The sequence below is a fragment of the Solanum stenotomum genome, chromosome 2 (assembly GCF_019186545.1).
Source record: "Solanum stenotomum isolate F172 chromosome 2, ASM1918654v1, whole genome shotgun sequence".
NCBI classification, from domain to species: Eukaryota; Viridiplantae; Streptophyta; class Magnoliopsida; order Solanales; family Solanaceae; genus Solanum; species Solanum stenotomum.
Window position 1 is genome coordinate 5,062,574 of NC_064283.1, and position 26,878 is coordinate 5,089,451.

General features: G+C 30.3%; 1 protein-coding gene across 2 annotated transcripts in view; it reads right to left on the bottom strand.

Moving 5' to 3' along the window:
- The window catches only part of LOC125856793 (serine carboxypeptidase-like 17), a 44,592-nt gene that overhangs the window by 8,896 nt on the left and 8,818 nt on the right, over positions 1–26,878 (bottom strand). The window contains exon 2 of one of the 2 annotated variants that reach the window (XM_049536420.1): positions 25,949–25,985. Coding sequence is in view for 1 of the 2 variants with exons in the window: in XM_049536419.1 (XP_049392376.1) it covers positions 25,949–26,085 (137 nt within the window). In the remaining variant the exon portion in view is untranslated. Of the gene's footprint in view, positions 1–25,948; positions 26,093–26,878 lie in introns of those variants that run through there. The other variant, XM_049536419.1, reaches the window with a different exon arrangement.

Genomic DNA, 26,878 nt, shown 5'->3' on the forward strand with positions numbered 1-26,878 from the left:
AGGAGTCAAATAGTACTTTCAGGAGGACGAACAACTTATTCACGTTTCAAAATTCCTATTGACATTGATGAGAATTTCACTTGCAATATTAGTAAACAGAGTTCATTAGCGACTCTAATTCAAGATTCAAAGTTAATTGTTTGGGATGAGCCTTCATCTTTTCCCTGTTGACACGTGTATTGTTATTTAGTTTGTAACAAAATCATGTCTACTCCTGAACACGGCCACAAAAATTGTACTATGTGCTGGGATATTTTAGTCATTGAATAAAAGTTTTAATATTCCAGCCAAGTAGTATGTATGTAAAATTTCCTACCATTTATAAAAATTACAAAAATTTCCTCTTGGATACATCCCTCCCATTATAAACCATGTTCATATATAGTTATGTATCCCACAATACAGAAATGGATCCAACACAACAACATAGTAGAAACAAATGTATCCAACAATAGAGGAATGTATCTCACACAACAGAATCAGTAGAGATCAATGTATCCGACAATAGAGGAATGTATGACACAACAACGGAGTAGAGACCAATGTATTNTGTTAGTTATTGTCATGCATTTAGTCGTTTTAAATTTTGATTTCGTGCTTTACTTGCTATCACCAAAGCTTGCACAAGAATTGTTGGGTATCTGGAAGAGAAGGCTATACACTCATACATATACTCTTAAAATTTGGTAAGTTCAAAATCAAGATGAAGTGGGAACTATTTTATTTTTCTTATAAATTGATATATAGACTGTTTAACTTATTCGTGGAAACTCCATTGCCCTACCTACTAGTCAAACTGATTTTACTCCCTTTACTACATATTGTCTTGCTCTTGGACTGTCTTGACCATATTATAGGCATGACGAGAAAAGATGTTTGAAAAACTTGTTGTTAAAAGCTGTATTGGTATGTGATTAAGTTGAAAATACATTGGATATGACTGAAAAATAAATTAATTTATGCTATTTTTAAAGCACCTTATTTGAATTTTTTGCTCAATAGAAGAGTTTGAATAGTTTGTTGGCAACACACTTGTTCTCCTGGACTAGTGATGGATGCTTCAAAAAAATTAAATTTAATTTAAATATTCAAATAGAAAGTAGTGGAAACAACTCTATAAAACATAGAATTTGCACTATCAGCAATTCATCTAAATATGCAATCTAATAGTTCTTGAATTTCTTTTGTAGGTAATAGTTGATCTTGTTCAAAATATGCACAAAGGAAAATGATGCACCATTTTATGGAACCGCATAAAGGATTAACACTTGGCGAGGAGCTGAGAGTTTGTTAATTTCATTCGAAGGACGTATTCAAGGTGGAATGTATTCTAGCCGTAGAACTTTTTATTTTTGTTCTGTTATATGTGCTTTTCATGTGTATGCACAATAACTATATGGTGTGACTATGAATTATAAAAATTTATCATATCATTGATTGAGATATCTTTAGTTCTCTTTTATTTTAAATGGATTTTTGTAATACATTTGTGCAATATTACTAAAAAAAATGATGCTGCCTATTTTTTTATATATAGAAAAAGAGTATTTGTGGCAACCAAGGGCGTCACTAATCTTGAGTTATTGTGGCGAGATTACTTGTTGCTGAAAGTACAGTACTTGTAGTGGCGACTAGAAGTTGCCGCTAAAACCCATTCTCCTAAGGATATTTGTTTTCTTTTAGAGGCGATTTGGTCGCCACTAAATATGTATTTTTTGTGGCGAGACCAGTAGTCGTCACTAATAACATTTAGTTATGGAAGTACTTGCCACGGCCTTCAGGTCACCACTAAATGTTTTACGTAGTGACTTTTTAGCCTTCAGTGGCGACTTTTGGCGCCACAAAATGCCAGATTTCTTGTAGTGGCGATTTCCAGTTTGAGAGCTCTTCTCCAACAATGGAGTTCTCTTTAGAAACTTCATGAGTCTGTGACTTCTGTAATTTTTTCCAGATTGTTACTTTCCTTTTCCTTTCTGGGCCTTGGCTAGTTGGGCCACTGATTGTACATATTCTTTTGTTTTAATAAAATGGCCCTAGGGTCTTTGATTAAAAAAAAATTTGATATTTTTCATCCAGTTACAAAAAAATGTAAAATTTTAATATATTATTGGTATCGATATTCTAAGGTGACAGGTGTGATCCGAGAATTTTTGAGGTGTTTTTACGTCTTTTTCTTGATTTTAATATATTTTGGACGTTTACGAATTAAAGCTTTTAATATTTTTTGGGCAGCCACGAAAAAATATAATATTTTGATACTTCATTCATATCGCTATTCTAAGGTGACTAGTGCGATTCGAAAAATTTTTGAGGTATTTTTATGTCATTTTCTTGATTTTTATATTTTTCTGACATTTACGAATTAAATTTTTTGATATTTTTTGGACAGCCACGAAAAAATGAAAAAAATTGATATTCTATTCGTAACGATATTCTAAGGTGAGTAGTGCGATTCAAATTTTTTTTTGAGGTGTTTTTATGTTTTTTTCTTGATTTTTATATTTTTCAGACGTTTACAAATTAAATTTTTTGCTATTTTTCCTGCAGTCACGAAAAAATGTAAAATTTTAATATTTTATTCATATCGATATTCTAAAGTGACTGGTGCAATTCGAGAATTTTTTGAGGTGTTTTTATATCTTTTTCTTGATTTTTATATTTTTTGAACGTTTATGAATTAAATTTTTTTATATTTTTCGGGCATTAATGAAAAATGTAAAATTTGGATGTTTTATTCATATCGATACTCTAAGATGATTGTTGAGATTCAAGAATTTTTTGAGGTGTTTTTATGTCTTTTTCTTGATTTTTATATTTTTTGAACGTTTATGAATTAAAATTAATGATATTTTTTGGGCAGTCACGAAAAAATGTAAAATTTTAATATTTTCTTTCGTATCGATATTCTAAAGTGACAGGTGCGATTCAAGAATTTTTTTAGGTGTTTAATGTCTTTTTCTTTATTTTATATTTTTTGAACGTTTAAGAATTAAAATTTATGATACTTTTCGGCCAATCAAGAAAAAATGTATAATTTGGATATTTTATTCGTATCGATACTCTAAGGTGACTGGTGTGATTGGATAATTTTTGAGGTGTTTTTATATCTTTTGCTTAATTGTTATATTTTTTGGACGTTTACGAATTAAAATATTATGATATTTTTCAGGCAGTCACGAAAAATGTATTTTTTTTTTACTTCCTAACGATTTTCTAAGGTGAATGGTGTGATTCAAAAAAATATTGGGGGTGTTTTAATGTCTTTTTCTTGATTTTTATATTTTTCGAACGTTTATGAATTAAAATTTTTGATATTTTTTGGGCAGTCACGAAAAAATATTTTTTTTATATTTTATTCGTATCGATATTCTAAGGTGACTGGTGCGATTCGATAATGTTTTAAGGTGTTTTTATGTCTTTTTCTTGATTTTTATATTTTTTTTACTTTTACGAATTAAAATTTTTGATAATTTTCGTGGCAGTTACAAAAAAATGTATAATTATGATATTTTATTTGTATCGATATTCTAAAGTGACTGGTGTGATTAGTGAATTTTTTGAGGAATTTTTATGTTTTTTTTTAATTTTTATATTTTTCGAATGTTTACGAATTAAATTTGTTGATATTTTTTGAGCAGTTACGAATAAATGTATAATTTTGATATTTTATTCTCATTGATATTCTAAGTTGACTAGTGCGATTCGAGAATTTTTTGAGATGTTTTTATGTCTTTTTCTTGATTTTTATATTTTTCGGATGTTTACGAATTAAAATCTTTGATATTTTTCGGGCAGTCACGAAAAAATTGAAATTTTATTATTTTATTCGTATCGATATTCTAAGGTGACTCGTGCAATTCGAGAATTTTTTAAGGTGTTTTTATGTCTTTTTCTTGATTTTTATATTTTTCGTACGTTTATGAATTAGATTTATTTATATTTTTCTGATAATCACGAAAAAATATTAAGTTTTGATATTCTATTCGTATTGATATTTTAAGGTGATTGGTGCGATTCGTGAATTTTTTGAGGTGTTTTTATAACCCTTTCTTGATATTTATATTTTTTGGACATTTTTGAATTAAATTTTTTTATATTTTTCGGGTAATCATTAAAAATGTAGAATTTTGATAACTTCTTCGTATTGATATTCTAAGTTGGCGGTGCGATTTGGGAATTTTTGGAGGTGCTTTTATGCCTTTTTCTTGATTTTTATATTTTTCGGACATTTACGAACTAAAATTTATGATTTTTTCAGAGAGTCACGAAAAAATGTAAAATTTTGATATTTAATTCATATCGATATTCTAAAGTGACTGGTGCTATTTAGAAATTTTTTGAGGTGCTTTATGTCTTTTTCTTGATTTTTATATTTTTCGGACGTTTACGAATTAAAATTTATGATATTTTTTAGAGAGTTACGAAAAAATGTAGAATTTTGATACTTTATTTATATCGATATTCTAAAGTGACTGGTGCAATTCGGAAATTTTTTGAGATGTTTTTATGTCTTTTTCTTGATTTTTATATCTTTTGAAGGTTTACGAATTAAAGTTTTTGATATTTTTCAGGCAATCACGACAGGATGTAAAATTTTGATATCATATTAGTATTGATATTCTAAGGTGACTGGTGCAATTTGGGATTTTTTTGAGGTATTTTAATGTCTTTTTTTTTATTTTCATTACTTTTGGACGTTTACGAAATAAATTTTATGATATTTTTTGGGTAGTAAGGAATAAATGTAAAAAAATTATATTTTTTTCATATCGATATTCTTAGGTGACTAGTGTGATTTGGGAATTTTTTGAGGTATTTTTATGTCTTTTATTGATTTTTACAATTTTTAGACGTTAACAAATTAAATTTTTTGATATTTTTCGGGCAGTCATGAGAAAATGTAAAATTTTGATATTTTATTTCCTATCGATATTCTAAGGTGATAGGTACGATTCGTGAATTTTTTTAGGTGTTTTTTTATGTCTTTTTCTTTATTTTTAAATTTTTTTCACGTTTATGTATTATTATTATTTTATTTTTCGGGCAGTCACAAAAAAATGTTAAGTTTTGATATTTTATTCAGACTGATATTCTAAGGTGATTAGTGCGATTCGGGAATTTTTTGAGGACTTTTTAAGTCTTTTTTTATCTTTATATTTTTCATACGTTTACGAATTATATTTTTTGATACTTTTTGGGCAGTCACGAAAAAATGTAGAGTTTTTATATTTTATTTGTGTCGATATTCTAAGGTGACTGGTCCGATTCAGGAATCATCTGAGGTGTTTTTATGTCATTTTCTTGATTTTTATATTTTTTGGACGTTTACAAATTAAATTTTTTGATATTTTTTGGGTAGTCGCGAAAAAAGATAATATTTTGATATTTTATTCATATTAATATTGCAAGGTGACTGGTGCGATTCGGAAATTATTTGAGGTGTTTTTATCTTTTTTTCTTGATTTTATATTTTTTTGACATTTACGAATTAAATTTTTTGATATTTTTCGGGCAGTCACGAAGAAATGTAATTTTTATTTATATCTTGTTCGTATTGATATTCTGAGGTGACTAGTTCAATTCGAGAATTTTTTGAGTTGTTTTTATGTTTTTTCTTGAATTTTATATTTTTCGGACGTTTACAAATTAAAATTTTGGATATTTTTTGGGCATTCACGAAAATATTAAATTTTGATATTTTATTCGTATCTATATTCTAAGGTGACTAAAGTGATTCGAGAAATTTTTGAGGTGGTTTTATGTCTTTTTCTTAATTTTTATATTTTTCGGATGTTTACGAATTAAAATTTTTGATATTTTTCGGGCATTCACAAAAAAATGTAAAATTTTGATATTTTATTTGTATCGGTATTCTTAGGTGACTGTTGCGATTAGGTAATTTATTGAGGCGTTTCTATGTCTTTGTCTTGATTTTTATATTTTTCGAACGTTTAAGAATTAAAATTTTTGATATTTTTTCAGGACGTCCCAAAAAAATGTTTAAGTCTAATATTTTATTCGTTACATTATTCTAAGGTGATGGTGCGATTTGGAAATTTTTTTATGTATTTTTATGACTTTTTCTTGATTTTTCTATTTTTCGGACGTTTACGAATATAAACTTTTGATATTTTTTGGGCAGTCACGAAAAAATGTAAAAATTTTCATATTTTATTCATATCGATATTCTAAGGTGACTGGTGCTATTCGGGAATTTTTGAAGTGTTTTTATGTCTTTTTTATTATTTTTATATTTTCAGGCGTTTACGAATAAAATATTTTACTTATTTTTCGAGTAGTACTGAAAAAATGTAAAATTTTGATATTTTATTCGTATCGATATTCGACGATGACTGGTACAATTCCAAAATTTTTTGAGGTGCCTTTATGTCTTCTTCTTTATCTGAATATTTTTTGGAAGTTTAAGAATTAAAATTTTTGATATTTTTCGGGCAGTCGTGAAAAAAAAATTGATAATTTATTTGTATTGATTTTCCAAGGTGACTGGTGCGATTCAAGATTTTTTTAGATGTTTTTATGTCTTTTTCTTTATTTTCATATTTTTGGACCTTTAAGAATTAAAATTTTGATATTTTCGGGCAGTCACGAAAAATTTAAAATTTTGATATTTTGTTCGTATAGATATTATATGGTGACTGATGCAGTTCGAGAATTTTTTTGAGGTGTTTTTACGTCTATATATTAATTTTTCTATTTTTCGGACTTTTACGAATTAAAATTTTTGATATTTTAAGTGCAGTCATGAAAAAATGTAAAATTTTGATATGTTATTCGTATCGATATTCTAAGGTGACTAGTGCGATTTGAGAATTTTTTGAGGTGTTTTTATGTCCTTTTCGTGATCTTAATATTTTTTTATGTTTACGAATTAAAAATTTTCATAATTTTGGGCAGTCATGAAAAATATTAATTTTTGATATTTTTTCTGTATCGATATTCTGAAGTGACTAGTTCAATTTGGGAATTTTTTGAGGTGTTCTTGTGTCTTTTTCTTGATTTTTATATTTTTCGAACGTTTACGAACTAAAATTTATGATATTTTTCAGACAATCACGAAAAATGTAAAGTTTTGATATTCTATTCGTATCAATATTCTAAAGTTACTGGTGTGATTCATAAATATTTTGAGGTGCTTTTATGTCTTTTTATGATTTTTATATCTTTTGGACGTTTACGAATTAAAGTTTTTGATATTTTTCGGGCAATCACGAAAAGATGTAGAATTTTGATATTTTATTTGTATTGATTTTTTAAGGTGACTAGTGCGATTCGGGATTTTTTAAAAGTATTTTTATGTCTTTTTTTTATTTTCATAACTTTCGGACGTTTACAAATTAAATTTTATGATATTTTTCGGGCAGTAACGAATAAATGTAAAATTTTGATATTTTATTTGTATCGATATTCTTAGGTGACTGGTGTGATTTGGGAATTGTTTTAGGTGTTTTTATGTCTTTTCTTGATTTTTACAATTTTCAGACGTTTACGAATTAAAAATTTTAATATTTTTCGGGCATTCATTAAAAAATGTAAATTTTTGATATTTCATTCGGACCGATATCCTAAGGTCACTAGTGCGATTCGAAAATATTTTGAGGTGTTTTTTATGTCTTTTTCTTGATATTTATATTTTTTTTAGACATTTACGAATTAAAAGTTTGGATATTTTTTGGGCATTCATGAAAAAAATGTAAAATTTTGATAGTTTATTTCATATCGATATTCTAAGGTGATAGGTACGATTCGTGAATTTTTTGAGATGTTTTTTTATGTCTTTTTCTAGATTTTTAATTTTTTCGGACGTTTATAACTTAATTTTTTTTCCAGGAAATCACGAAAAAAATTTAATTTTTGATATTTTATTAGTATTGATATTCTAAGGTGACTAGTGTGATTCGAGAATTTTTTGAGGTGTTTTTTATGTCTTTTTCTTGATTTTTAAATTTTTCGAACGTTTAAAAATTATTTTTTTTTATTTTTCGGGCAGTCATCAAAAAATGTAAAAATTTGATATCTTATTCTCATCGATATTCTAAGGTGACTGGTGCGATTTGGGAATTTTTTGAGTTATTCTTTTGTCTCTTCCCTTATTTTTATATTTTTCAGATGTTTACGAATAAATTTTTTGCTATTTTCGGGCAGTCATGAAAAAATTTAAATTTTTGATACTTTATTTCTATTGATATTCTAAGGTGAATGTTGTGATTCAATTTTTTTTTTTGAGGTATTTTTATTTTTTTCTTGATTTTTATATTTTTCAGACATACAAATTCAACTTTTTGATATTTTTTGGGCAGTAACTGTAATGACCCTCCAGGTCATTTTTAAATTAAAGAATTCATTTCATCGTTTAGAGCGTTCCTGTAGCGACCNGATATCTTATTCTTATCGATATTCTAAGGTCACTAGTGCGATTCAGAAATTTTTTCAGGTGTTTTTATGTCTCTTTATTGATTTTTATATTTTTCGAACGTTGACAAATTAAATTTTTTTAGATATTTCGGGCAGTCACGAAAAAATATAAAATTTTGTTACTTTATTCGTATTGATGTTCTAAGGTGACTAGTGCCATTCGAGAATTTTTTGAGGTATTTTTATGTCTCTTTCTTGATTTTTATATTTTTCGGACTTATACGAATTAAATTTTTGATATTTTTCAAGTATTCACGAAAAAATATAAAATTTTGATATTCTATATGTATCGAATTTCTGAGGTGACTGGTGCGATTGGGGAATTTTTTGACGTGTTTTTATGTCTATTTCTTGATTTTTCTATTTTCGGACGTTTACGAATTACGATTTTTGATATTTTTCGGGCAATCACAAAAAATGTAAAATTTTGATATTTTATTCGTATTGATATTTTAAGGTGACTGGTACGATTCAGAAAGTTTTTGAGGTTTTTTCATATCTCTGTCTTGATTTTTATATTTTTTTAGACGTTTACAAATTAAATTTTTTAATATTTTTCAGGTAGATAAGAAAAAATAGAAAATTTGATATTTTATTCGTATCGATATTCTAAGTTGATTGTTACAATACGGGAATTTTTTGAGGTGTTTTTATGCCTCTTTCTTGATTTTTAAATTTTTTGGACGTTTACAAATTAAATTTTTTTATATATTCCGGGCTGTCACGAAAAAATGTAAAATTTTGATACTCTATTTGTTTCAATATTCTAAGGTGACTAGTGCGATTCGAGAATTTTTGAGGTGTCTTATATCTCTCTCTTGATTTTTATATTTTATGACGTTTATGAATTATATTTTTTGATATTTTTCAGGTAGTCCCGAAAAAACTTAAATTTTTTATATTTTATTCGTATCGGTATTCTAAGGTGACTAGTGCAATTCAAGAATTTTTTGAGGTATATTTATGTCTTTTTCGTGATTTTTTATTTTTCGAACGTTTACGAATTAAATTTTTTGATATTTTCAGGCAGTCACAAAAAATTATAAAATTTTGATATTTTATTCGTATCGATATTCTGAGGTGACAGGTGCAATTCGAGAATTTTTTGAGGTGTTTTTATGTCTATTTAATAATTTCTATATTTTTCGACGTTTACGAATTAAAATTTGTGAAATTTTTTGGGCAGTCACAAAAAATATAAAATTTTGATATTTTATTCGTATTGATATTCATAGGTGACTCGTGAGATTCGGAAAATTTTTGAGGTGTTTTTATATCTATGTCTTGATTTTTATATTTTCCGGACGTTCACATAAAAATTTTGAAATCTTTTGGGCAGTCACAAAAAAATGTAAAATGTTGATATTTTATTTGTATCGATATTCTAAAGTTATTGTTGCTATTCGAGAATTTTTGAGGTGTTTTTATGTATCCTTCTTGATTTTTATATTTTTCGAACGTTTACATATTAAATTTTTTTATATTTTTCGACCAGTCACGAAAAAATCTAAAATTTTGATATTTTATTCTTATAGATTTTCTACGGTGACTGTGTGATACGGGAATTTTTGGAGGTATTTTTATGACTCTTTCTTGATTTTTATATTTTTCGAACGTTTACGAATTAAATTTTTTGATATTCTTTGTGCAGTCACGAAAAAATGTGAAATTTTTATATTCTATTTGTACCGATATTCTAAGGTGACTGGTGCGATTCAAGAATTTTTGGAGGTGTTTTTATGTCTCTTTCTTCATTTTATATTTTTCGGACGTTTACGAATTATATTTTTTTATATTTTTGGGTAGTCACGAAAAAATTTAAAATTTTGATATTTTATTGATATCGATAATCTAAGGTGACTGGTGCATTTGGGAATTTTTTGAGGTATTTTTCATCTTTTTCTTGATTTTTATATTTTTCAGACGTTTACGGATTAAATTTTTTGACATTTTTCGAGCAGTCACGAATAAATATAAAATTTTGATGTTTTCTGACTGGTGCGATTAAGAAATTTTTTGAGGTGTTTTTAAGTCTTTTTCTAGATATTTATATTTTTGGGTCATTTACGAAATAAATATTTTGATATTTTCGGGTAGTCACTAAAAATGTAAAATTTTGATATTTTATTCGTATTGATATTCTAAGTTGATTAGTGCGATTCGAGAATATTTTGAGGTGTTTCTATGTCTCTTTCTTGATTTTTATAATTTTTGGACGTTTACGAATTAAAATTTTTGATATTTTTCGAGCAATCACGAGAATATGTAAAATTTTGAAATCTAATAAGTATCGATATTCTAAGAAGACTGGTGCGATTCTTGAATTTTTTGAGGTGTTTTTATGTCTCTTTCTTGATTTTTATATTTTTCGGATGTTTACAAATATAAAATTTTGATATTTCGGGCAGTCAAGAAAAAATGTAAAATATTGATATGTAATTCGTATCGATACTTAAGGTGATTGGTGCGATTCGGGAATTTTTTGAGGTGTTTTATCTCTTTTTCTTGATTTTTATATTTTTTGGACGTTTACAATTAAAATTTTTGATATTTTTCGGGCAGTCATGAAAAAATGTAAAATTTTGATATTTTATTTGTATCGATATCTAAGGTGACTAGTGCGATTCAGGAATTTTTTGAGGTGTGTTTATGTCTTTTTCTTTATTTTTATATTTTTCAGACATTTGTGAATTAAAATTTTTTATATTTTTCAAGCAATCGCGAAAAAATGTAAAATTTTGATATTTTATTCGTATCGATATTCTAAGAATTTTTGTGCAATTCAGTAATTTTTTGAGGTATTTTATTGTCTTTTTCTTTATTTCTATATTTTTTGGACGTTTACGAATTAAATTTTTGATATTTTTCGAAATGTCACGAAAAAATGTAATTTGATATTTTATTCATATCAATATACTAAGGTGACTAATTCGATTTGTAAAAAAAATTGAGGTGTTTTTATGTTTTTTCTTGATATTTATACTTTTGGGGCAGTTACGAAAAAATGTAAAGTTTTGATACTCTATCCGTACCGAAATTCTAAGATGACTGGTGCGATTTAAGAATTTTTGGAGGTATTTTTTTGTCTTTTCTTTATTTTTATTTTTTTCGGAAAATGTTTACGAATTAATATTTGTGATATTTTCGGGTAGTCACAAAAAATTATAAAATTTTGATACTTTACTAATATCGATATTCTAAGATAACAGGTGCAATTCAGGAATTTTTTGAGGTATTTTTTTTGTCTTTTTCTTGATCTTTTTAGTTTTCGGTCGTTTACGAATTAAAATTTTTGATATTTTTCGGGAAGTCACGAAAAAATGTTAAATTTTGATATTCTATTCATATCAATATTCTAAGGTGACTGGTGTGATTCAGAAATTTTTGAACTATTTTTATGTCTTTTTCCTGACTTTTATATTCTTCAAATGTTTACGAATTAAAAATTTGATATTTTTCGGGCAATCATGAAAAAATGTAAAATTTTTATATTTAATTTGTATTGATATTATAAGGTTACTAGTGCGATATGGGATATTTTTAAGGTGTTTTAATGTCTTATTCTTGATTTTTATATTTTTTGGATATTTAAGAATTAAAGTTTAATATATTTTTTGGACAGTCACGAAAAAATTTAAAATATTATTATTTTATTCGTATCGATATTCTAAGGTGACTGGTGCGATTCAGGAATTTTTGAGGTGTTTTTTTGTCTATTTTTTTTCAGACTTTTAAGAATTAAGTTTTTTGATATTTTTCGAGCAGTGACGAAAAAATGTTGAATTTTGATATTTTATTTGTATCGACATTATAAGTTGGCTGGTAGGATTCATGAAGTTTTTGAGATGTTTTTATGTCTTTTTCTTGATTTTTATATTTTTCAAACGTTTACAAATTAAATTTTTTGATATTGTTCGGTCAGTCACGAAAAAATGTAAATTATGATATTCTATTCGTATCGATATTCTAAGGTGACTAGTGCGATTCCATAATTTTTGGAGGTGTTTTATGTCTATTTATTGATTTTTATATTTTTTCAGACATTTACGAATTAAAATTTTTCATAATTTTCTAGCAGTCACGAAAAAATTATAAAATTTTGATATTTTATTCTTATTGTTATTCTAAGGTGACTAGTGTTATTCGACAATTTTTTGAGATGTCTTTATGTCTCTTTCTTGATTTTTGTATTTTCGGACATTTACGAATTAAAATTTTCAATTTTTTTTCTTGCAGTCTTTTAAAAATGTACAATTTTGATAATCTATTCTTATGAATATTCAAAGGTGACTTGTGCGATACAGAAATTTTTTGAGGTGTTTTTATATCTCTTTCGTGATTATTATATTTTTCAAACATTTACAAGTTAAAATTTTTGATATTTTTCGGGCTGTCACGAAAAAATATAAAATTTTTTATTTTATTTCATTGATATTCTAAAGTAGTTGTGCGATTCGGAAATCTTTTAAGGTATTTTTATATCTTTTTCTTGATTTTTATTTTTTACGGAAGTTTAAGAATTAAATTTTTTGATATTTTTGGGATTCACGAAAAAATGTTAAATTTTGATACTTAATTTGTATCGATATTTTAAGATGGCTGGTAGGATTCGGAAAGTTTTTGAGGTGTTTTTATATTTTTTCTTGATTTTTATATTTTTAGGACTTCTAAAAATTAACCTGGGATGTCACAAAAAAATTATAAAATTTTAATATTTTAATTGTATCGATATTCTAAGATAACTCGTGCGATTCGAGAATTTTTTGAGGTGTTTTCATGTCTTTTTATTGATTTTTATAATTTTTGGACTTCTACGAATTAAATTTTTTGATATTTTTCTGACAGTCACAAAAACATGTGATTTTATTCGTATCGATATTCTAAAGTGACTGGTGCGATTCGGGAATTTTTTTTGGTGTTTTAAAGTCTCTTTCTTGATTTTTATATTTTTTGAACGTTTACAAAATAAAATTTTAGATATTTTTCGGACAGTCACGAAAAAATGTAGAATTTTGATATCTTATTCTCATCGATATTCTAAGGTGACTGGTGCAATTTGAGAATTTTTTTTTTGTTCTTATGTCTATTTCTTTATTTTTATATTTTTTGGACGTTTGTAAATAATTTTTTTTGATATTTTTCAGGCAGTCACCAAAAAATGAAAAATTTGATAGTTTATTTGTATCGATATTCAAAGGTGACTGGTGCGATTCGGTATTTTTTTGAGGTGTTTTTATTTTGTTTCTTGATTTTTATAATTTTCATACGTTTACAAATTCAAAATTTTAATATTTTTCGGGCAGTCACGAAAAATGTAAAAAAAATTGATATTCTAATCGTATCAATATTCCAAGGTCACTGGTGTGATTCAGAATTTTTTTAGGTGTTTTTATATCTCTTTCTTGATTTTTATATTTTTCGAACGTTTACAAATCAAGTTTTTTTATATTGTTCGGGTAGTCATGAAAAATTCTAAATTTTTGTTACTTTATTCGAATCGATATTCTAAGGTGACTGGTGCGATTCGAGAGTTTTTTGAGATATTTTTATGTCTCTTTCTTGATTTTTTTATTTTTCGAACGTTTACTAGTTAAATTTTTTGATATTATTCACGCAGTTAGGAAAAAATATAAAATTTTGATATTCTATTCCTATGGGATTTCTGAGGTGAGTGGTGCGATTCGGGAATTTTTTGAGGTGCTTTTATGTCTATTTTTTTATTTTTATATTTTGGGACGTTTGCGAATTAAGATTTTTGTTATTTTTCGAACAATCACAAAAAATGTAAAATTCTGATACTTTATTCGTATCGATATTCTAACGTGACTGGTACGATTCGGGAAATTTTTGAGGTTTTATTATTTCTCTATCTTGATTTTTATATTTTTTAGGTAGACATGGAAAAAATTAAAATTTGACATCTTATTTGTATCGATATTCTAAGGTGACTGGTACAATACAGGAATTTTTTGAGGTGTTTTTATGCCTCTTTGTTGATTTTTATATTTTTCGGATGTTTACGAATTAAAATTTTTGATATTTTTTGGGTTGTCACTAAAAAATGTAAAATTTTGTTTTTCTATTTATATCAATATTCTAAGGTAACTAGTGCGATCCGAGAATATTTTGAGGTGTTTTTATGTCTCTCTCTTGATTTTTATATTTTTAGGACGTTTACTAATTAAAATTTTTGATATTTTTCTGGCAGTCATGAAAAAATGTAAATTTTTTATATTTTATTCGTATCGATATTCTAAGGTTACTAGTGCGATTAAATAATTTTTTGAGGTATTTTTATGTCTCTTTCGTGTTTTTTATATTTTTCAAACGTTTACAAATTAAAAATTTTGATATTTTTTGTTCGGTCACGAAAAATTATAAAATTTTGATATTTTATTTCATTGATATTCTGAAGTAGTTGTGCGATTCGGAAAATTTTTGAGGTATTTTTATGTCTTTTTTTTATTTTTATTTTTTACGGAAGTTTAAGAATTAAATTTTTTGATGTTTTTTGGGCAGTAACAAAAAATGTAAAATGTTGATAATTTATTTGTATCGATATTCAAGGTAACTCGTGAGATTCGGGATATTTTTGAGATGTTTTTATATCTATGTCTTGATTTTTATACATTTCGGACGTTTTCGAGTTAAAAATTTTGAAACTTTTTGGAGAGTCACGAATAAACGTAAAATGTAGATATTTTATTCGTATCGATATTCTAGAGTGACTGTTGCTATTCGAGAATTTTTTGAGGTGTTTTTATGTATCTTTTTTTATTTTTATATTTTTCGAACGTTTACAAATTAATTTTTTTATTTTTCGGGCATTTACGAAAAAATCTAAAATTTTGATACTTTATTCGTATCGATATCTTACGATGACAGTGCGATACGAGAATTTTTTGAGGTGTTTTTTGTCTCTTTCATGATTTTTATATTTTTCGGACGTTTATGAATTAAATTTTTTGATCTTTTTCGGGCAATCACCAAAAAATGTAAATTTTGATATTTTATTCGTACCGATATTCTAAGGTGATTGGTGCGGTTCGTGAATTTTTTGAGGTGTTTTTATGTCTCTTTCTTGATTTTATAGTTTTTGGACGTTTACGAATTAAATTTTTTGATATTTTCGAGTAGTAACGAAAAAATATAAAATTTTGATATCTTATTCGTATCGATATTCTAAGGTGACTGGTGCGATTAGGGAAATTTTTGAGGTGCTTTTATGTCTTTTTCTTGATTTTTATATTTTCAGACGTTTAATTATCAATTTTTTTTATTTTTATCGGCCAGTCTCGAAAAAATGTAAAATTTTGATATTCTATTCGTATCGATACTCTAAGGTGACTAATGCGATTTAGGAATTTTTATGTCTTTTTCTTGATTCTTATATTTTTCGGATGTTTACAAATTAAAATTTTTGATATTTTTCAGGAAGTCTCGAAAAAAATGTAAAATTTTGATATCTTATTCATATTGATATTCTAAGGTGACTGATGCAATTCGGGAATTTTTTGAAGTGTTTTATGTCTTTTTCTAGATTTTTATATTTTTCAGACATTTACGAATTAAATTTTTTGATATTTTTCGGACAGCAATGAAAAAATGTAAAATTTTGATATTTTATTTGGATCGATATTCTTAGATGACTGATGCGATTCAGTAATTTTTTGAGGTATTTTTATGTCTTATTCTTTATTCTTATATTTTCAAACGTTTATGAATTAAATTTTTTTATATGTTTCGGACAGTCACGAAAAAATATGAAATTTTGATATTTTATTTGTATCGATATTCTAAGGTGACTAGTGCGATTCATTAATTTTTTGAGGTATTTTTTTTGTCTTTTTCTTGATTCTTATATTTTTCGGACGTTTACGAATTAAATTTTTTTATATGTTTCGGGCATTCACGAAAAAATGTAAAATTTTGATATTCTATTCGTATCGATATTCTAAGGTGATTGGAGCAATTCAGAAATTTTTTGAGATGTTTTTAATTACCTTTCTTGATTTTTATAATTTTCAGTCGTTTACGAATTAAAAAAATTCATATTTTTCGAGCAGTCACGAAATAATGTGAAATTTTTATATTTTATTCGTATCGATATTTTAAGGTTACTGTTGCAATTCAATTTTTTTTGAGGTGTTTTATGTATTTTTCTTGATTTGTATTGTAACACCTCGACTTTTCAAAACGTCTAAATTAACTCGTTCTTCCTGGAAAGACAGAGAGTGAGTAATAAATTTTTAGATTTCTCTGAAATTTGGGTCAAATGTCTTGGAGATTTTCTCCCAATATATAAAGATTTATGGGGCCTACGACCTATCGAATCGAAGGTCTACGAGTCTAGTTTCTAACGCATTAAACTGTTTGTTCATACGACTTCAAAATAGAGAGATATTTACGTTTTCGTGGGACTGCGCAAGCAGGCACGTGAGGTGGGGCCCTAGGTCGATGGAACTTTACATATATCTTCTTCTTCGAACTTTTTCTTCATTTTTAGCTAAAAACCAGAGAAAAATAGAGAAACCCATTTCTAGGATCAACTAAGGTACATATTTTCTCGACCTAAGTCCTTGACGAAAGTTGTTTTATGCGTTGGGCTCACCATCGTGGTATAATTTGTTTTATCGATTTCGTAGCATATCACACTTTAGTGTTGGGACAACAAGGGTTTGGATATATTTGAAGGTTTTGAAGCATATTATGACCTTAAGATCGAGGTAAGACCCTTCTTTCATCGACTCTAGCTTTTATAAGCAGAAAATAGCAATTTGCGATGGAAATGTATATTTTATCGTATTGTCATGGTATCTTTTATTTTTGTGTGTTGATTATGGTCCTACCTTGTTGTAGTATCGAGGGAGTATTGAGTAAAAGTCGTTAGGCTACGTGAATTTAGCGAAAAAGGTATGTTAATGTTATTCCCTACTTACTGCATGTTTCCTTAAAGCTTAGAAGAAATGTATTTAGGTTGTTATCCTTGATATACTTGTAGCTGTGATTGTTGATTGTTGGCTGCTCGAGTTGATATAATCCTCCCTTGTCGGGATTCTTATTCAGTTAGTAGCGTCCCTATGTTGGACATGACTTAGAGGCTATTTGTATAGGTTGCTTATAACTAAATTGCTCGCTTTTAGCTGTTGGATTGTTATTATTGTCGTTGGGGCTATTGTGCTTAGCTGCAGGACTGTGATGTATGCCTAGAAGGGCTATGTTCTGCCTACAGGGCTATATGAATGCCTAACAGGGCTATGAGTTGCCTACGGGGCTATATTGTGCCTAGAAGGGCTATGAGTTGCTTACAGGGTTATATTGACGCCTAAGAAGGCTATGTGCTTCCTACAGGGCCATGTTGTTGCCTAAGAGGGCTATGAGTTGTCTATAAGCTACGATGATGCCTAAGAGGGCTATGTGCTGCCTACGGGGCTATATTAATGCCTAAGAGGGCTATGTGACTTCCTACGGGGCTAAGGGACTACTGATAGGGGTATATAGGTTGATTGGCACCTTCCGGGCTTATGGGGGCCTGAGTAGGTGGTCTTGTGTGCTGTTTGTACCTGTTGAGCTTATGGGGTCTTTGTTAGGTTGTTGTTTTATTATTTTTGATAAGTTTAGATTTAGGAGCAGGTTAGTAAACTTATCTTATCCTTGATTTATTTATTAGATTATTCCAGTATATCAGGATACATCATCATAGTCTACCGCCTTTCATACTCTGTACATTATTTTGTACTGACGCCCCATTTCCTTGGGGGCGCTGCATTCATGCATACAGGTCCTGGCAGACGATTGAGTAGACCTCTTCAGCAACAGGATTGACTTTTATCTGGTTGGCTAGCCCCTTTCTTCCGGAGCTGACAGAGTTGGGAGGTTTGTTACCTTTTGTTGTATATATCTTTATTGGTAGGCTGGGGCCCTGTCCCGCTAATATTTACTACTTTTAGAGGCTTGTAGACTAGTATGTGGGGTGTATAGCTACATTATGGCCATATTGGCCTATGTTGTTGGTTTGCTGAAGTTTGTGAGCTGTTTAATGTACTGTATTGATATAAACCTTCTTTTAGTTTTGGTATAGATATCATGGTGGCCTCGACGGTCCAATCAGGACTTTTGTGCTAGTTGGCTATTTATTTATATGATCTCCTGAGAGTAGCTGTTTCTTTTATAGATCAGTTGACAGGGGCCTTGCCGGCCGATGACTTAGTTTTAAGCCTAGATATACTTGTTTGATTTCTTGATTGCGTGTGGCTGCCATGCGCTAGTAGCAAATGGTTCAGCAGGGTCGTCTCGGGCCTGAGTTTTGGCAATAGGAGCCAGTTGCGTTCCTCGAGTTTGCGGCGTGACAAACTTGGTATCAGAGCAACGTCGTATCCTAGGGAGTCTGCAAGCCATGTCTAGTAGAGTCTTGTTTATAAATGTGTTGTGCACCACATTCGATAAGCAAGAAGTTACCGGGCGTGTTAGAATGACTATCCTTCTTTTGCTCACCTCGTGCTATTGAGCGGTGTCTTAAGGGTTGAGGTTTCTGGCTTATTATTGATACTTGTATGCAGATAGAGATGACTGACACTAGATAGGCCACAACTAGCCAGGGGCTAGATACAACTGCAAGCGAGGGTACCGGCAAGGTACCACAAGTGGAGGTAGCCCGTTGTGAGACCCAGGGGGAGACATCGTCTCAGCCCCCTATAGCTTCTCCACAGCTTCAGGAGTCTCCGAGGGCTACAGGACTTCCGGCTCCACCAGCAGTACCACATCTAGTTCCTCTTATTCTATCTGATCAGGATTTCAAGAGTGCAGTATATATGTTAGCATAGTTAGTAGCTGCACAGTGCCAACCAGTTGCGCCAGATATTGCCGGACCTTCTGAAGGGCCCGAAAGTTCGAGAGTTCGTGAATTTCTTGCCTTGAATCCTCCACAGTTTACAGGGACAGATCGCAGAGAAGACCCTCAACACTTTGTTGATCAGCTTCATAGGATCTTCAGAGTCATGCATGCCTCAGTGACTGAGTCAGTTGAGTTAGCAGCATTTCGATTACGTGATGTTGCAATATTGTGGTATGAAAGTTGGGAGAGATCTAGGGGATAAGATACATCTCTACCCACTTGGGATAGCTTCACATAAGCTTTCAAAGAACACTATTTGCCTTGAGAGATTAGGGATGGCCGGGTGGACCAGTTTCTGAACCTCCAACAAGGTGGCATGAGTGTTCGAGATTATGGGCTGAGATTTGATTCATTGGCTAGATATGCACCAGCATTTGTTGATACGATGCATGACAGGGTACGTAGATTTGTGGGAGGGCTTGACTCAGACTATATCGAGACTTGTTCTACCACTGCGCTAAATGACAATATGGATATCTCGCGGATTCAGGTCTTTGCACAGGGCATAGAGGATCGCCGACATCTACAATATACAAGTGAGAGGGTCGAGATAGAGAGACAGAGTGGCATGAAGATTTTCAGGGTGGTCCCAAATCCCGATATTCTATTAGGCTACCTAGACCTCCACCACAACAGTTCCAGGGTAATAGATTTGATCGTCAGGAACAGTCAGGCCTAGGTGAGGGTTCACGAGCATCAGGATCACAACAACAGAGCGGTTCAGGCCATGCTAGGACAGTCCCGCCGCGTTGCGCTACTTGCGGTATGATGCATTTCGAGAGATGCAGACAAGGTTCCACAGGTTGTTATTCTTGTGGACATAAATGGAATGGGTGGAGAAACTGCCCTACCATAGGTCATGGTGGTATAAGTCAGTCGACCAGGTTGGCAGTAGGTTCCTCCTCATCAACACAGTCTACAAGACGTGGACCCCAGACTTCAGCACGTAGAGGTACAGGTGGAGGCAGAGAGGGAGAATCTAGTTCTGGTAGTGGACAGAATCGTACATATTCATTAATCGGCCGACAGGACTCAGAGTCATCACCAGATGTTGTGACAGGTACATTGATTGTTTACTCCCATTGTGTTTATGCTTTGATAGATCCTGGATCTACTTTGTCTTATGTTACTCCATTTATAGCGGGGAGGTTATGTATAGTAGCAGAGTCATTAGATTGACCCTTTATTGTATCTACACCAGTTGGTGAGTCTATTGTTACCAGGAGAGTCTATTGAGGTTGCACGGTAGAAATTATCGACCGTCAGACCTCTGTAGATCTCGTAGAGTTAGAGATGCTTGATTTCGACGTCATTATGGNAACACCAAGTCAAGTTCAAAGCATTTCTATCACATAAGCTTTCGCATAAGTTCTTATAAATATCAACTTCAAACGACCATATCTCTCAATATATAAAAATTTAGGTTGCCCATGACCTATCAAAGTAAAAGTCTATGAGTCTTCTTTCTAACGCCACCAAGTTTGCATCAATCAGTGTTCATAGTAAAGAGCTATGGTCATTTTACTAGAATATGTCCGGACTGAGAAATTCGGCGAGGACACATGTCCATTCGGCAACTCGCCGAATGGTTTGACGTATCGCCAAATTGCAGCACCAAAATGTCTTGATCTCTGAATATTTTGAAAATCTAAAGCCCCTTTTGGCTATCCGTCGAGTATTTTAGTCACAAGACCTTCAGATCACCAATTTGACCGACGTGATTCATTAAAAGGTCTTTTTTTTATGAATTTTATAGTCTTCTTACTTTTCCAGAAGGATATTATTGACCTTTTACCCTCAGTCAACTTCCCCAAGTCCATCTTATAACCTAATAACATCACTATATGTAACACCTTGTATCTAGAAAGAAGTTAAAAAGTGGAAATAGTCATTTTTGGAAAGAATATGAAAATCTGGAAAATTTGTTAAGTATGTTAAGTTGGATTTTTGGTCAATTTTAAACGACCATAACTTCTAGCTCAGGATGAGTTAGGTGTATTTCCAAATATCGTAGGATATATCTTGGAATAATCTTTCCAACACCACCGAGTTTGCGCGATTCCGAGTTCGTATGAGTGAGATATTCCCAATTGAAGTTGGATTGTTCAAATAAGGAAAGTCTAATCCGGATTTTAGAAGGGCATTATGGTCTTTTCCTTACCCAATTATTTTATTTTATTTCATTTTTGGGTAATTAATTGGGGTCAAATCAGATTTTAGTCAATTTAGAAAAGTTGAAGTCCACGCTAGGACTTGGAGAAAAGAGAAAAGATGAGAAAGGAGAAGAAAATTCAAGATTCGTCGTCTTTGTAAGTAATCGCTTGTGGATTTCATCAAGGGATGATCCCTACGAGGTATGTGAGATCACATGACGTTGGTTTAGTTCACCCACGCTCCTAGCATGCTTTATTCAGCGGATTTCGTCCTAAAAAGATTGAGAATTTGATGTTCTTGATAGTTATTCTTGAATTGACTTTGTTCTTAATATGAGTTGAGATTAAGGAGTTTCTTGATATTAAAGTGTGGTCTCCTTGAGTTGTTTGAGTTAGATGATGTGTATATGCCTTGGGTATCTGATTCTAAAGCAAATTTGAGAAAAGAATCGGAATTAATCGATTTAAGATCAGAAAACGAGACCAAAAGTTCGTCAGATTTTACCTGAAGGGATTGATGGCGCGACGTGCCCCTATAGTGCCAGGAAGGCTGGGGCGGCGAGCCAGGGACGCACTCGGATCGTCGTTTTCCTCCAATTTTTTGTCATTTAGCTCATTTAAGTCTTTCTAAAGTGTGCTAACACTTCCTATTGATTCTAACTACTCTAAATGACTTCTAAACATCTAGAAATCACCCAGATACATGAATCATAACCTTGAATCCACAAATTCAAATTCAAGGAAAGTTAAGAGCCAAGTCTAGGAAGTTCTTAGAGTCCTTTCAAGAAGTCTTTTGCAAATGCATTTAACTTTGTTTTAAAACTTAAAGTTCAAGTTGAGTAAAAAGTAAAGAGTAAAGATTGAAATTCATTTCTTCAAAAAAGTATATGAGGACTATGTATTCCCAAAGAGTTTTAAATGTTTTCACATTTAAATAAGAACGGAAACTGAGATTTCCAAAGAGTTTTTGAGCTAGTTTTCAGAAAAGAGTAAATGCTTTCACAATTAAGCAAGAAGGAAACTTTGATTTCCAAGATAGCCTTTGAGCTAAGTTTTGAGCAATTATCTCAAACCACAGAAAGAAGTATGTTTTTAAACATAAGAGCTAGTATTATATTTTGGGAGTAATATTGAGCATCGATATGAGGGAGAGTTCAGACAACTCACAACCCCTATAAACCATGTAGCCATCATGGGTAGAAAAGGGTCATACTTTTAGATGATTCCTTTAGTGCTTTTTAGCATAGACTAGTGGATCCACTTAGTAGTTCAGGTTCTATACCCTCGGCAAGGTATATGACGGACCTGGCAGCATAAGGCAAAATGATGTATCATCATAATAGCTCTTAAGTGATGGTTGTCGATTAGAGAAACTCCCACATAAGTAATTGTATTCTTATATACACAGTTTATTTGTATTCTTACATACATTTCAGAGTTATATTTGTATCCTTGCATACATACCGAGTATTATTGTATTTCCAAAATACACAGAGTTGGCATCCATGTTTTAAACAGCTTTTCTTTATATTTCACTTGTTTTAAACTACTTTATATTGAAATGAGTTCAGTTATGTTGAGTTGAGTTGAGCCAGGCAAGTTCTTCAGTTCCTTTCAAACTTATGTCTTGTTTTAGAATTCCCCTCGCATACTCGTACATTCAATATACTGATGCCTTTTGGCCTACATATTCTTATGATGCAGACACAGGCAACCAGGATCAGCATCTAGTGCATCGTTGATCCAGTTGAGCACTCAGAGTCTTGTGGTGAGCCTCCTTGCTTTTCGGAGGATCCTTTTTATTGCTTTCAGTTTTATTATTAGTTCATTAGGATGTCGTGGGTCTTGTCCCGACATCCATCTCAGTTGTTTTAGAGGCTTCATAGACAGTTAGATGGTAGTTCTTTAGTCTTTTCATTGTCATTATCTTATGTTGAGACTTGAGTTTGCCTTAATGCCTAGTTGAATGTTCCTTTATAACATTCCAGTTTATTACATAGATTTATCTTTGTTGAGTTAAGTCTTTCACTGAGTAAGTCAGGCCAAGGGTTCGCTTGGGGCCAGCAATGGTTCTCGAGTGCCAGTCCCTCCCAGGGTGTAGGCTCGGGGCGTGACATTATATGTATAGCAACTCTCAAATCCCTAATTCTCCTTCTTCCAAAGATCAAGAACTCCAAGAAAGGAATTTCTCCAAATTCGCAAGATCTAAAGGGCTCCAGGTTCAAGACTCTCTTCAAGATACCTAAGGTTTTCAATCCAAGATTTTTCTTCAAGATTCGTCATTAAGGTTTGACGGCTACTCATAGTGATGGACTAAGTTTTTCCTCACGCCCTACATCTAAAAATCAATCAGTAAAAGTTAAATCTAGGATTTTTACCCAAGTTTTCATGAACTTTGAATTGACCTTAATTCCTATTATTGTATTCTGATTTTTATCATTGAGATTATAATACCTTATGTATTTTGGTTTTTGAATTACCTTTTGCATAATTATTTTCATGCATTGACTTCAGAATTAAAGTAAGTTCAAGTATTTTAAGTTATTATTTGAGAAGAGTTTTAAGGGAACAATAATTGTTTCAAATGTATTATTTTGTATTGAAAAAAGCATTGCTAAATTAACAAGAGCATAAATAGTTTCAAAAGGAGTTTGAGTCAGAAAGTAAAGATTAATATTGCCTAAAAAGTTACTTTAAGTATTAACTCACCATAAATAATATTATTATATGAGTATTAGTGCATATTTTGAGAGTAGTATTGATTACCAATTTGGGTAAGAGTTAAGATAACTCAAACCCCATAAATTGGACTGCCAACGTAGATAGGATTGTGTCGTTTACTCGGACGACTCCTCACCTAGCTTTGATAAGGGCTTAGAGATGGATCTATAAGTTCAGTTTTGTTCTCCTATTCTCTGACAAGGTATGGGATGACTCTGGCAATGTGGGCTAGACCTTGTATTATTATGAGGCTCGTAGTGATGGTTGTCAGTTAGAGAAACTCCCCAAGAAAAGTAAAGTATATTATTTTAGTGTTTTGTTAATATTGCATATCTCATGTAAAGCTTTAATGATTTCACTTCATATTCATGCTTTACGTTCAGTTTCTTTTTCAATTCAATTATTTATTTCATTCAGTCTTATTACATACCGTACATTTCATGTACTGACGTCATTTGGCGTTACATCATTTTATGATGCAGTTTTAGGTACTCACGATAGCAGACGTTCAATAAGATCACTTTCCATCGGCAAATGGTAAGACCACCTCGCTTTTAGAGGGCTCCAATTTAGTTAGTTCAACTTATTTGATTTTTAGTCATTGTTAGTGGTGTTAGGTTTTAAAGGTCTGAATAGGAAATGAAGGGTTGTGACTCTCCTGAAGGGTTGCGACTTTTATGAAGGGTTGTGACCTTTATGAAATGTTGTGTCTTTTCTAAAGAGTTGTGACCATTCGAAAAGTTGTGCCTTTTCCAAAGGGTTGTGACCTTTCTGAAAGGTTGTCTTTTTTATAAAGGAGTTGTGACCTTTCCGATAAGGCACAATTAACACATTTTCATACTACCCTTTGTTGTCTATAAATAGAGAGATTTTCTCTCATTTTTCTGAATTGAATTTTTCCCTTCTTCTGCATACATTTCTTACAAACAAAATCGATTGATCGTATCTGTGTATGATCTTTTTATTGTCTTTTTGAGTTTGTTGAAATTATCGAAGTTTGAGGAGACAACAAGTGGAATAGTCAGATAGTCATGAATCTTGTGGCGACACCTATCTTCAGTTAGTAGAGACTTCATAGCTAGATAAAGTTAGTGAATCAGTTCAATCCTTAGTATTTAGAAATTTTAAACATTATTATAATAATAATTATTATTATTTTTACTATATTATTCAAATTTATTTCTGACTTTTGTATGAGATATCTTTAAATGATTTTATTTTATAAGGCTTCTGCATGCCAAGGATTTGCTTGGGACGCAATAATTTTTCACTACCGACCACATTCAGAATGTAGACTCGGAGTGTGACATTAACTAACCAACACTCAACCCATGCAAAAGAGTCCATCGAACTACTATTGTATAGTAATTATCTCTAAGTTTTGGTGGTATCTTCTTTTCAAACAACTTTAAAACATGATCAAGAGATGTAAATGAAAGGTTAATTGCATTTTTTTATCCTATGAATGAAATTTAACAATTAACATGTTTGATTGAAACTTTTACTAGGTTACCTATAGGCTATACATACCAATCTCATAGACAAGGCCAGATAGTGCAGAGCAACCAGGTCCTCCAGTGATCCAAAGCATAAGAGGGTCGGAGTCTGGATCAGACTCCGACTCTATAAAATAATAGAATAATTGCACATCTTCTGAATCACCAACTCCTACATACCTGGAAACACCAGTCAATTCAAAAACATAACTTTGATTATATGCAAACTTATTTCTAATTTAATTTCTCACCCAGTTTCAAGTTGAAAAGGAAGGGATCCTTTAAATCCTGGAAGAAACTTCACTGCTAAACCAGCTATTGCAGGCACTGAACAAAGCTCTGCTACAATAAGAACGAAAAACAAAGAACATAGTTCTGTCTTTGCCATATTTTTCTTATACAACAGAGTTTTCTTGAAGATTAGTTTTTCATATCATATATATATATACTCCCTCTGTTTCTATTTATATGTCACAATTTAAGATTTTACTTGCATTAAGAAACTAATGTAACTTTACTATTTCACCCTTATTTAATGTTTTTTGAAGTCAAATTCCTTTTAATCAATAGACATGAATTAATTTGTTTAGTTTTTCTATATTGATCAAATGCATATTTTCAAGGCTAATAACTTATAGACGTAAAATAGGAAAAGTAATGTCATTTATGCTAATTTTATGAAATGAAAAATAATAAGTATCATTTATTCTATAAGTGAAAATTTTGATTTTTGGATCATTTGTAGCCATTCACATATGGTTCAGCCACTTTAATTTAATGTAGTAAAGTAATATTATAAGTTCATTGTTATAGTTAGTAAAGTTAAATTACTTTACTTTGAATTTTCTTTTTTAACTTATTAGTATATATTCAAAACATATTCAATGAAATGATTAAAAAAAAATCTTCTTTGCCAGTATTTTTTACACGTGATACTTTGGGGAAGTCATAAAGGGTGCGCTACTGTTGTATTTTGGTAGGAAAGGAAAACGTTAAATTGCCAATTGTTTTATTATACTTAATAAATATAAACATGTACTAATTGATATGTATTGCTTCTCTTTTTCTAGTAATAAATTTAATTGACATTGTGATGTCTAATAATTTTGAAAAAAATTTAAGTTTTATTTGTCGGCAATGAATAGATATTTGGAAAGATTATCTAAATACATAATTTATTT